At 36.0% G+C, this 12,659-nt stretch overlaps 1 protein-coding gene across 1 annotated transcript in view; it reads left to right on the forward strand.

Annotated features, from left to right (window-relative positions):
- The window catches only part of NEGR1 (neuronal growth regulator 1), an 884,782-nt gene that overhangs the window by 443,640 nt on the left and 428,483 nt on the right, over positions 1–12,659 (forward strand). Inside the window, exon 2 of the mRNA XM_044001185.1 lies at positions 5,449–5,681. Coding sequence (XP_043857120.1) covers positions 5,449–5,681 — 233 coding nt within the window. The remainder of the gene's footprint in view (positions 1–5,448; positions 5,682–12,659) is intronic.

Below are 12,659 nucleotides of genomic sequence, written 5' to 3' on the forward strand. Positions count from 1 at the left end.
AAGTGTCTGAGGCCAGATTTCAATTCATGAATGTGAATCTTCCTGACTCCAGGCCTGGCATTCTATCCACTGAACCACCTGGCTACTTCAGGCTAATCCCAAGGCCCTACACTCAAAAGGCAAACCTGCAGTTAAAAATAGGGGATCTCTGCTAATCCTGGATCTAACTGATGGCTGTCCTCAAATTTGCTCAGTACCACAAGGAGAGCAGCGGAGCCCTAGGGCTTTCTGCCAGTTATCTGGTGCCCCTGCCATTTTCTTTCTTTTTCAATCATATATTCCATGGATGACATCATTTCACCACTTCTTAATTCCTGATTCATAATGTGTTAAAGCTGCTTCATGCCAAGCAAACCTTTCCAATTTCTTTTGGAGGACATTTAACTTCAGGAAGCCTATTGTTCGGACTAAGATTTGTTTTTGGATAGAAACCCTTTAGAGTTTACCATCAGTTCATATATTTTAAATCAACAATGAGCTAGCCCCAGAATTAAATGGGTAGTGATAGACAGGATTCCCTTCCTTTAGTCTAACGCTGGAGTTGATCTGATATTTTCTATGGGTGTAGAGATGACTAGCCACATCAACACATCTATTCATTTTTCTATCTATCTATCTATCTATCTATCTATCTATCTATCTATCTATCTATCTATCTATCTGTCTGTCTGTCTGTCTATCTAATCTATCTATATTCTTTAAGCTGATAGATGGAGTACTGGACTTGGAATAAGGGAGGGTTAAATTTGAGTCACTTCTCTGAAACATTCTAGCCATGTCAACATGGAAAGGTGTCAGAACCCCAGCAAGTCTATGAGACCATGTGTACATATATAAATATATATGTATATGGGTATATTTATTTGGTTTTTTTGTTTTGTTTTGTTATTGCGGGGCAATGAGGGTTAAGTGACTTGCCCAGGGTCACACAGCTAGTAAATGTCAAGTGTCTAAGGCCGGGTTTGATCTCAGGTACTCCTGAATCCAGGACTGGTGCTCTACCCACTGCGCCACCTAGCTGCCCGCATATGTGTATATTTATTCGTGTAGATAGATGATAGATAGATGATAGATAGATAGATAGATAGATAGATAGATAGATAGATAGATAGATAGATAGATAGATAGATAGATAGATAGATAGATGGATGAGTTGCATTGATGGAAGGCTTGTATATACCAGCTAGTCTTTACTTTATTAACCACATGATAACATAGCTCTAGATTAAATATATGTATATATATATATATATATATATGTATGCATGTATATAGATGTAGATCTATATATAGAATTGACATTAGTCGCTTCATACATATTTGGTGAGTTGGATGGATTTTTAATTTCTCTGACATCTCTGTGTCTATTCTACTGCTTAGCCCTTTGCCTAGCAATTAGTACAGAGAATGGTGAATAGTAAGTTCTAAGTCATCATAATCATAGCTAACATGTGTACAATACTTAGGTTTATAAACCACTTTATATGTGTTTTTTTAATTTGATTCTCATACTATCCCTATGAAATAATTATCACTACTGTACCCATTTTACAAATGAAGAAGCTGAGGATAAGAGAGGTCAACTAATATTAAGACCTTAATAAGTGCCTGTGGCAGCAATTGAATTCAGGTAATGCTTACTCTATGCCCAGTATTTTATCCAATATGCCACCTAGCTGCCAAATAATAGAAGGCTTTTAATCATTGGACTGAATTTATTTATTTATTTATTTATTTTTTAGTGAGGCAATTGGGGTTAAGTGACTTGCCCAGGGTAACACAGCTAGTAAGTGTTAAATGTCTGAGGCTGGATTTGAACCCAGGTACTCCTGACTCCAGGGTCAGTGCTCTATCCACTGAGCCACCTAACTGCCCCCTGAATTTTTTTTTTTTTAATGGGACTGGCTTTTCATTTTCCATTAGGTTACGGCAAGTTAGAAAAGTAAGTTCCTGTAATTTTTAAAAATAATTTTTAACTTATAAAGGCTATATTTTTAAAAAATGTGTTTAGGGACAGCTAGGTGGCTCAGTGGATAGAACAATGCCCCTGGAGTCAGGAGTACCTGGGTTCAAATCCAGCCTCAGACAGTTGACACTTACTAGCTGTGTGACCCTGGGCAAGTCACTTAACTCTCATTGCCCTGCAAACAAAAAACAAACAAAAATATGTGTTTGATATGTAATGGTATTTAACTAGGGATTAGATTCCTATATATTGTTACCTGGGTGCCTTCCTCAATACATTGGCACCAAATGATGGTATTGAAAATGTGATATACCCCCCCCATCATCTTGCCACATATTATTAAGAATGGTGATATGCTGTAATTGTTTAATTATGCAATTAAAGGGGGGCTACATTTTCTCCCTTGAATACATAAGGAAAAAAGATTTTCAATTAACAGTGACCTTTAATACTCCAACTGGTTTGGATTCTGCAGATGGCAGGACTGACTGCAAATTAGATTCTGCAATATACCTTGTACCTTTTCTTTTTTCCCTTGGACTGATTAGTTTCATACAGTTGGCAGTGGCTGCCCCATTGCAGGCAGCTACAATTTTGTAGCAATCTCCAGCCTCTTGTTCAATCCCCTGAGGCATGCTTGAGATGTGCCGTCAAGCCATTTCGATGTATGTGTATTTTCATTCTATAGTTCGGTTTTGTACTCATTTAAGGGAACCAGTCTTTAATTTGTAATGGAACATTTTCAAGATGAAGTAGAGAAATGTGGGCCTTGGGAACAGTCACCAGGGTCTACCCCCATTCTAGTGCTGCCTTTCAAATGCCTAGTTCCTGTGTAGAATGGAATACATGATTAAAAAGAAAAGACACAGAATCTGTGTCTGTGACCCAAAGTCATTCAGTGCATTAGGTCAATGACCATTATTAAGTGCCTACTATATGCCAGACATCTTACTTAAGCATTTGAAATGCCAAGTCAGAAACAAAGCAGATCCTTCCTTTGAGGAGCACCCCCACACACACAATGGGAAAGATGCACTCTATTCCGCACAAGGAAACTTTGGCACATGGTGCGAAAAAGTGCTTTCTAATTTGACCTCCAAATGCACTGATTGCCTTTGTCTTCAGAAATGCATTGCTTGGTTTATTATACAGGTTGTCGTAGCTGGCTAAAAAGAAATGGGAAATGTCTGGAATTGAGTAACATATGCATGCAACACACAAACAAAATTTAAACATATGAATTGTTTGTATATGTATGCATATTTATATACATGCATTATAAAACATGGCCTTCTCACCACTCTGCCAATATGTCAAATTTTTTTCCAATTAAAAATTCTCTTCAATAAATCGATCATGTGGAAGCATTAATGTGTACCTTAGTCAGTCAAAAGTCATCAAACATAGCCCTTAGGTTTGGCAGAAACAAACGTGATAAAGTGAATGCAATACTTGTAGATTTCTACTACCTGGGTCTCCCCATTTCAGAGCAGTAGGACCCTGTAGGATCACTTTTTAAATGGGGTTTAAAAATGATCTATTTATAAACCACTGATTAAGTATGTACTTTGCCCCATGGACTGTACCAGGCACTAGAGATTTTTTTAAAATACAACCATAGACTTTGCCTAACAGAATGTTATATGCACTTCCAGATGTGGTCATTATATCAGGTGTTGTGATCAGTTATTTTTCTTTGTCAAAGGATGGGAGGAGCTTCACAGAACTGGGAGACATAGGAAGACAAAAGTATTCCCATAAATGACAATGATGTGCAAATGAAAGGTGTTCCCAAAATGTGTTTATTTTTAAATGGGACACTCCCTGCCCCTGAGAAATTAAATTCTCCTTGTACTATCTACTTCATGGGGTTGTCATGAATGTAAATGAACTAGCAAATGTTAAGAAACACCTTTTTAATCTTAAGGTATTATAATAAAAATGTGATTTTGTTCTTCTTGTCACTGCTATGGTTTTTCAGGCCAATAGTGTGAATTCTGTCCTATTTGTATCATTTACTTTTACCCCAACAAGGGGACCTCATACATTTAAAGTTGGAAGGGGCATGTTAGGTAATCTTGAACTACCCCCATTTATTATGGGCACAAAAACTGGGGGCCAAAATATGATGTGAGGTACCCTAATTCACATAAGTTAGGAAGTGGAAAGGGATAGATTCCAACCTTCCAACTATTTCATCTTTCTTCAAATCCATTGCTCCATCTATACCAAAAGACTGCCTAAGTTAGTGATTCATATGGAAAAGTTTGCTTTAAATTCTATTTTCCATTATTAGAAACCTAGGAGAATCAGAAAAATAATAATCATTTGCAAGAACATTAAAGTTATGAAAACTTATATCCTCTGTTGATCCTCTTGACAACCCTAAGAGATAGGCAATGTTAGTATTATAATTTATCTAAGGTATATGAGGAAACAAGTTGAGAGAGACAAAATGTTTTCTCCAGTCACCTAAGTAGACGTTCCAGATCCGTGACTCTAGAAGCCAGTTAGTTCTGTAGAGCAATTTGGAATTGTGGCCAAAGGACAGTAAAACCATGCATACTCTTCCAACCTAGCAATACCACTACTAGGTTGGTTTTTTAAAATAAATTTTTAAAAACGTTGAATTTGAAAACCCATCAGTTGGGGAATGACTGAACAAATTGTGGGACAAGATTAGGATGGAACACTATTGTGCTGTAAGAAATGAGGAGCAGGATGCCATCAGAAGGTTTTATGAAAAATGCAATCCACCTACAGAGAAAGAACTGATGGTATTTGAATACAGATTGAAGTGTATATATATATATATATATATATATATATATATATATATATATATATATATATATATATATATATATATATATATATATATATATATATATATATATATATATATATCACCACCACCACCAACAGTGACCACTTAGGAATCAGGGGGACTGGGCTTAAACCTTGTCTCTGCTACTTACTCCCCGTGGGATGTTGGGAAAAATTCTAACATCCTTTGTGCCTCAGTATCCTCCACAGTGAAGTGAGGGAGTTGGATAGATGAGCTTGAGGTCCCTTCCACCCCAGAGCAATGATTCTTTGATGCAGACCCAGTGTTTTAATTTTTTTTTTCCCTTTACCACATCTTCCATTCCACTTTTAGAAAGGCTGATTGTGTCTCAAAGTCCTTGGTCAGCCATATTTCACAGTAGAAAATGTTTTAAAATAAACACATTTCCAGGCTTTAAAAAATAGATTTTTTTTTAAACAAAGACCTCACCTGTCAGTCTGCTTCATTTGCAATTGAAATAAAATTGTAAAGAGTTTGTGAACTTCTGCATGGCTCCCCTGTTATTTCTTATGTTTGTACCTGCTACTTCATCATTATATAGCATACAAAATTTCAGGCAGAACAAAGAGAGGTTTTTTGGTTGGGCTCACATTTTCATTTTGATTAACAATTTTCTCTCTCTTGTAATTTTCAGGTGTTATTTGGAAGATGGAGCTTCAAAGGGTGCCTGGCTGAACCGGTCAAGTATTATTTTTGCGGGAGGTGATAAGTGGTCGGTGGATCCTCGAGTTTCAATTTCCACATTAAATAAAAGGGACTACAGCCTCCAGATACAGAATGTCGATGTGACAGATGATGGGCCATACACATGTTCTGTGCAGACTCAACACACGCCTCGAACAATGCAGGTGCATTTAACGGTACAAGGTAAGAGAGTGTTTCCATTCACTTGACCGGATTGCTAACGGCCATGCTTTGTAAAGATCAATATTGAAATTGAAATGCTGCTTAGGCAACTTAAAAAAAAAAAAAGTGTGTTGTCATTGTGTTCAGATATTTGTATCATAATTACCATTAGTGATAATAGCTGTTATGGACATTTACATGACCAAGTATCAAGACAAGAGTAGATATGTTTAGACTCTAGGATAATTCATTATTTATGAGCCTCTTTTTCCTTTTCTACCTCTAAGCCACCCATTCCATAACCATTCTATAAATCTTTAAGGTCTCAGGATGGATGCACTAAAATATTGGTATTTATTAGAATACTTTCTATTCTTCTGTAAAAGTGAGAAGAGTTTTGATTCCATCTCTAATGATTACTGTCTCCCATTTATCTCAGTTTATCTAAAGTCTTAGTTTATTTGAACCATGTTATATGCAAGTAGAAAGAAAGGAAAACCAGTTATGGGGAAAGAATGAGCTGTAACTATTCAACTCCTTATAATCTTGTAGGCTTCACTTGTATCCACATGATGACAAGATAACTAGATAAAGATCTCAGCCCCATAGTGGGTTGATTTCTTGTGGAGGATTTATGGGATCCCTAGGAAATGTCTCTCAGGATGTAAAGGTACAAATAGGTTGTGAACTACATAGTGGGAGGTAATATGACATTGATTAGGTCACACTGTGATGACGAAAAATATGAGACCTAGTTTCTGGGTAATTTAATCATTTTACTAATATAGCCGGCAGGTTATTAGCAAAATGGGGTATATGGCCGTTTCTCAGATCAAAGACCCCTTCTTTGTGATTGCTTCCTATAACTTCCCAGCTGTAGGAGGTCCATCACACAGCAATCAAATCTAATTGGTTGCCATGATTAGAGATGGGTTATATTAAAACAGAGTCCAAGGAGGACAGCAGAGATAGGAATTTAAGACCCCCAAGCTGATCAGGGCAAAATTGTTTCATCTAGGTGTGGTTTAATCTCATTATTAGTCCTTGGTCTATCTAGATAAAAGAATCTGTCTCCACCCAAGCCTCCTTTGTTACCTGGGATATTCTTTGACCTAGAAGAATCTTACTTTCAAGGAGAACTCAGACCATGGGTAGAAGAAGGAGAAATGGGTAAAAAAAAAAGGGAGACCTCTGGGTCCCCCAAGATATTGACTATTAACAATTATTTCTCACAACATACACATTAAAATGATATCACTGAGAGGGGGAAATAAAAGCACTATATGGAACTAAATTATCTTGAAATAAAATTTCAAGGAGTCACATATCACATTAATTTCTAATTAATTTCTAATTCTCAAATATGTTTAGGTGAAGTTTGCAGTTTATTAGCATATATAAAAAGGCATGATATTATGAGAGAATACAAGTATATTGATAGAAAAATAATTACTCATTTTTTAACTTTTTACTATATTGAATTTCAAAATGCACAAGCATCCCTTGAATCAGAGGCAGATAATGCTAATACTTGCCACATAAATTACATTATACAAAGGATTGGGGATATTCAGCTATGAAATAATGTTAAGGGACATGCATTAACCTAGGAAATTTACAAACCCATGTGATTATGAGCCCATCATTCATTTATTCACTTAACCATCCCCTTAGTATGTCTATTTATATGAAATTCTATTGAGTTCAGCTATTTGTTGCAGGGAAGAACAGTAAACTTTTTGAATGTGGCCTCATGTTTGCATTGTTGTTGAGTTGTTTATGAGTCATGTCAGACTTTCCATGACCACATTTGGTGTTTTCTTGGACAAGATACTGAAGTGCTTTGCCACTTCCTTCTTTAGTTCATTTTACAGGTGAGGAAACAGAAGCAAACAAATTTATGTGACTTGCCAAAGGTCACAGAGATACTAAGTGTCTGAAGCCAGATTTTATTGCACAAAGAGGTGTCTTCCTGACTCTGAGTCCAAGGCTCTATCCACTGCTATTTGTTACTGGAGTGTTCTTAAAGCCTCGGTGCTGGGCAGCTGTGTGGCACAGTGGATAAAGCCCTGACCCTGGATTCAGGAGGACCTGAGTTCAAATCAGACCTCAGCCACTTGACACTTACTAGCTGTGTGACCCTGGGCAAGTCACTTAACCTTCATTGTCCCACACACACAAAAAAAGGGTGGGGTGGGCAGCTAGGTGATACAGTGGATAAAGCATCAGCCCTGGATTCCCAGATTTAGGAGAACCTGAGTTCAAATCTGACCCCATATGCTTTATACTTACTAGCTGTGTGATGCTGGGCAAGTTACTTAATCCTAATTGCCCCACAAAAAAAAAAAGAAAAAGAAAAAGAAAAGGACTCAATGCTGTTCCAGATACTCTTTGAGTGTGAAGGTAATTGATATTTGTTGCTTGGTGCAATATGAATAAAAAAGTGATCTCAAACATAATTGCACAGGAAAATGAGAGCAATGTCCTGTGATCAAAACAAAATACTTATGTAATTAAACTTTCAGAATTGACATTTTTAATAAAGGGAAAACTACTCTCAATTTGCTAATTGTTTTGTTTTGTTTTTTCATTCTTAAAGGCTTTCTTCTTGCAAAAAGGGAGAGAGGGAAGAGAAGAAGGAGAAAGAAAGAAAGTAGATTGTAGAGGATAGTTGGTTGGCCATGCTGTCAAGAAGCCCAGGGTTTGAGTTTGGCTTCCCACATACACTAGCTTTATCACCACAGAATAGACAGTTAAGTTCATCTGTCCTGAGACAGCTGTCTAAGTCTTTAAGTTACAGAATAGTTGCTGGATAACAGTGCTAGAAGGGGAAGCCTGCAGATACATGCATATGTGAATGCATGTGTGAACATGTGCACATATATGTATATCTGCATAACACATGACATGTAACATAGAGATATGCTTGAAGACTATGGTCATCACAATGATAATTTATACAATGATGTTTAATTATACCAATATATTTTAAATACTTTCTACTATCACAGACATGATTATTTCCTTCTCTTATTTTTGTTTCTTTTCTCTACCTCTCTTTTTCTTCCCTTAATATTACTATTATATGTAAAAACTTATTCAGTTAAAAGAACCCACAACCAAGTTACCCAAATATGTTTATCTCCCAAGTATTTTATAACACATTTATCACTTTTGTTGATTTAGTTAATTTAGAAAAACACAAACATCTTTTACCACAAGTTGATGCTAGAAATATCATTCATGAGTTCATAGTATTTAGATCTAGAAGAGATCTTAGAGCTAAGTCAATTCAACAAAGATATACTAGGAACCTACCATGTCCCAGGCACTCTCAGAGGTCAAACTTCCAACATCTTTTTTTTTTTTATTTTAATTGAAGAAATTGAATAACTTACTAAAGGATACACTAATAATAAATACCAAAATCCATAATTCAACTCCCATCCTGTTTTCAAATAAGTGTTATTTCTTCTGTGATCTATAATTTTCAGACCTTAGAAAGTTCTGATCTGACCATTTAAAGTTTATATGATACCCTGAAAACATATGGAATTCAATATGTATGTCTTTCAGCTCAAAATTTTAACTTTTATAATTCTATATTCCTTATGTGTATATAAAACCTTGAAAGAAATATTCATAGACTACAGAGAATGGACTAATAGAATAATACTTTACCCCTGTGAAACATTGGTTCATCAGACCTCAGAGGATCCTTTTCCTGGTTTTCAAACACTTTGAATATTGGAGAAGAGGGGATTTGGTGAGACCTTTGTAATCTCCAGCCAGTAGAAGAAATGGTTATTCTGAAATACATAATTATTCATCAGAATTCTTATATCAATATTCGAAATACATCAGAAATGTAAGTTGAAACACATCTGCTTGGATAATTTGCTGTTGTTGATGTATCCAACTTCCAACACCTCACTTGGGGTTTTCTTGGCAGAGATGCGGAAGTGATTTGCCATTTTCTCCTCCAGCTCATTTTACAGATAAGGAACTAAGCCAAACAGGGTCACATGTTCTAATTTCCTAAGGATGGATTTGAACTGAGGAAGATGATTCTTCATGGTATTCATGGTTCTAAGCCCAGTTATCTATTCACTGCATCACTCAGCTGCAGCTTAGATAATAATAATGGCTTATTACGGACAGATTAATGAAATGATTCTTTGCATTAAAAGGAGATCTGTAAAGTTTCTATTCACATGCTCCAAACGGGAAACTTGTATGTCCTCTAGAAAATGAGAAGAAAGAAAATGTCAGACTTTAAAGTGCATTTTATGAGTCAAGTTTAGGATTTAATACATTTGCAGTGTTTATGGATGTAATTATTTATTAGAAACTGATTGACATGTGGGCAGTTTTCCAATTATATTAACAAAGTTCAGAGGAAAACATTAATAACCGAGGCAAACCAGCATTTGAAGGAAATAAATGTCATAGGAAGTCAACCCCATTGCAAACACATGTTGACAGACAAAATAACAAATGTGAAGAATGCATCTATTCTCCTGCTAAGTGGGGTAAAATATTTGAAGCCAGTCTAAATTGAAATAGCTTTAAAGAATGGATAGTTAGCTTGATAACTTGTAAAACTTTTGTTCACCAAAATAATGTCTTCAAGTTCTAGGAGTTAAGTTTCAAAATAATAACATGATAATTAAGGAATGATACTATTAATTTCTGATGTCCAATTAGCATTGTCCTGATAAACTAAACCCATGTCATTTGTTTCAATCGTGTATGTTTGTTTGGAAGCTATTTTTAAAAATCTAATTTGTCTCCCACTTTTTAAACCTCTTTTTTCTTCCCTCTCTCATTCTCACCTCTTCTTCCAATTATTTTTCTTCTCTCTTGCCTCTTCTTCTTCCATTTTCTGTCTGTTAAATGATAGGAAAAAATCTTCCCCAAGGGGTACTGTGTGCACTAAGTTTCTTAGAGATATGAATATTGATAAATATGGCAGTTCTAGTATAGAAGAAAGAACTCTGGGGAGAAGGGGGTGGGGCAGGGAACTCTACTGACATAAATTGTATCCTTCCTCTGGAATGAAATAAGGTAGACTTGGGAAACTTTTTTCACCTCTTTGGGATTCAGTTTCTTTAGCTGTAAGATGGTCTAAATGCCTCTTATCCATAGTCAGTAGTTAATATTAATTGGACAAATGCTTGATTCCTAAGATAGCCTCAAAACTAAAAAAAAAAAAGATTTTACCATAAGAAAAATAATTGCTAATTCAGTGAGAAAATAAATTATATCAAGTATATTATATCCAGTCCTACAATGGGTTTTATTAAGTACAGGCCTTGCCATTCATCCCATTTGTTTCCATTCTTTCCTAAACTTGGCAACACAAAGTGTCATAAAATTTGTGGATTCTTGCAATCTGAATGTTGCTTAGAAAGGGTGGAAATTGAGTAATTGACCCATGTATAAAGTTAATTATGTCATTATCTATAAATAACATGGTGATGCTAAATCAAGTCACCTAATGGGCTGCTGTTTCTGGTTCTGTTGTGTGATAATTAATCCACAAAAGGCTTCTGATTCACTTGTTCAAAAAATGCAGGAGCATAGAAAAATTGAAAAAGGAATTGGAGCCATTCCTTCCTAATGTTGTTGTTGTGAAGTTAAACTGTTGGGATATTGAAAGGTCCGGTGATGAGACTGCAAGTTCATTAAACAGTGACCTCATGATCCCTGGGTACTGAGTCATGAAATAGTTCAATACAACATGCTATCTTGTGAAGGAGCAAGTTCCCCCCAGAAGTATTTACATAGAGTCTAGATGACCACTCATTGGACATGCTATAGGTAGACTGCCCTAAATAGCAACTAGAGTCCCTTTCATTTCCGAGGATTCGTTAATCAGTGGCAAACAAATTCATTAATATATGGCAAATATATGCCTAACAATGTCTAGCACACTACCTTATACCTAGTAGAGACTTGAGAAAATCTTGACAAATATTGCATTGATGATAATTGAGTGGGCAACATCCATGGTATTAACACTGTATGGATGGGAGAGATCACAGACACAACTAAAGGGGCCTTGAAGCCCATCTACTCTGACCTTGATTTTTATAGATCAATGGATGAAGCATTTTTGTTTTGTTTTGTTTTCATATTTATAGCTCACTTTATTTTTGCACATGAAATTGCAAGTCTATTATGTACAACTTGCTTTTTATTTCCATGTGTAATAAAGTTATCAGGTCATGTTCTTTTTTCCCTCCCTCACCCCCACCCTAGACATAGTTACCATTAGGCATGTGTATATGTATGGATGGATAGATGTATATTGATATTGATATGTCGCGATATATATACACATACACACATTTCTATTTATTAGTTCTTTCTGTGGATGTAGATAGCATCTCTCTTTGTAGATCCTTTGTAGTTACTTTGGTTATTTACAATAGTCAAAATTACTTGGTCCCTCAAAGTTGTTTTTCAAACAATATCTCTGTTACTGTAGACAACATTCTCTTTGTTCTGCTCATTTCCCTCTTCATTATTTTGTGCAAGTTTTTCTCTGTTTTCCTATGAATGGAACATTTATTAGGCACTTACTATTTTCTAAGAACTGGGAATATTTATAGAAAAATGAGCCATTGTCTGCTCTCAAAGAGCACTCCTTCCAATGATGGAGACTACAGCTATGGATGGTGACAGCTGTAGATCAAATGGAATGCTCTGTGGCAATGGTTTTTCTTTAATGTTATTTCCATTGACAAAACCACATCAGTTCTGTGAACCATTTGATAGGTCCAAGGCCATGAGTACTAAGAACTCTCTTTTCTGGTGTTCAGAGGCTTTGGCTGAGGGTCCTATAGTAGCAGTTGCCAGGCTGCTGCTTCACGGGGGTTGCTTCCTAGCATGGGGAATGAGAACACTGGGCTAGAAGCATTGCTTTTCCAAAAGCTCTTAGCTTTAGGGTCCTTGACTGTCTCCATCAGAGTCTAAGCAGAGCTGATGGTCAGA

Source organism: Dromiciops gliroides, chromosome 4 (assembly GCF_019393635.1).
Source record: "Dromiciops gliroides isolate mDroGli1 chromosome 4, mDroGli1.pri, whole genome shotgun sequence".
In the NCBI taxonomy this organism is placed as follows: Eukaryota; Metazoa; Chordata; class Mammalia; order Microbiotheria; family Microbiotheriidae; genus Dromiciops; species Dromiciops gliroides.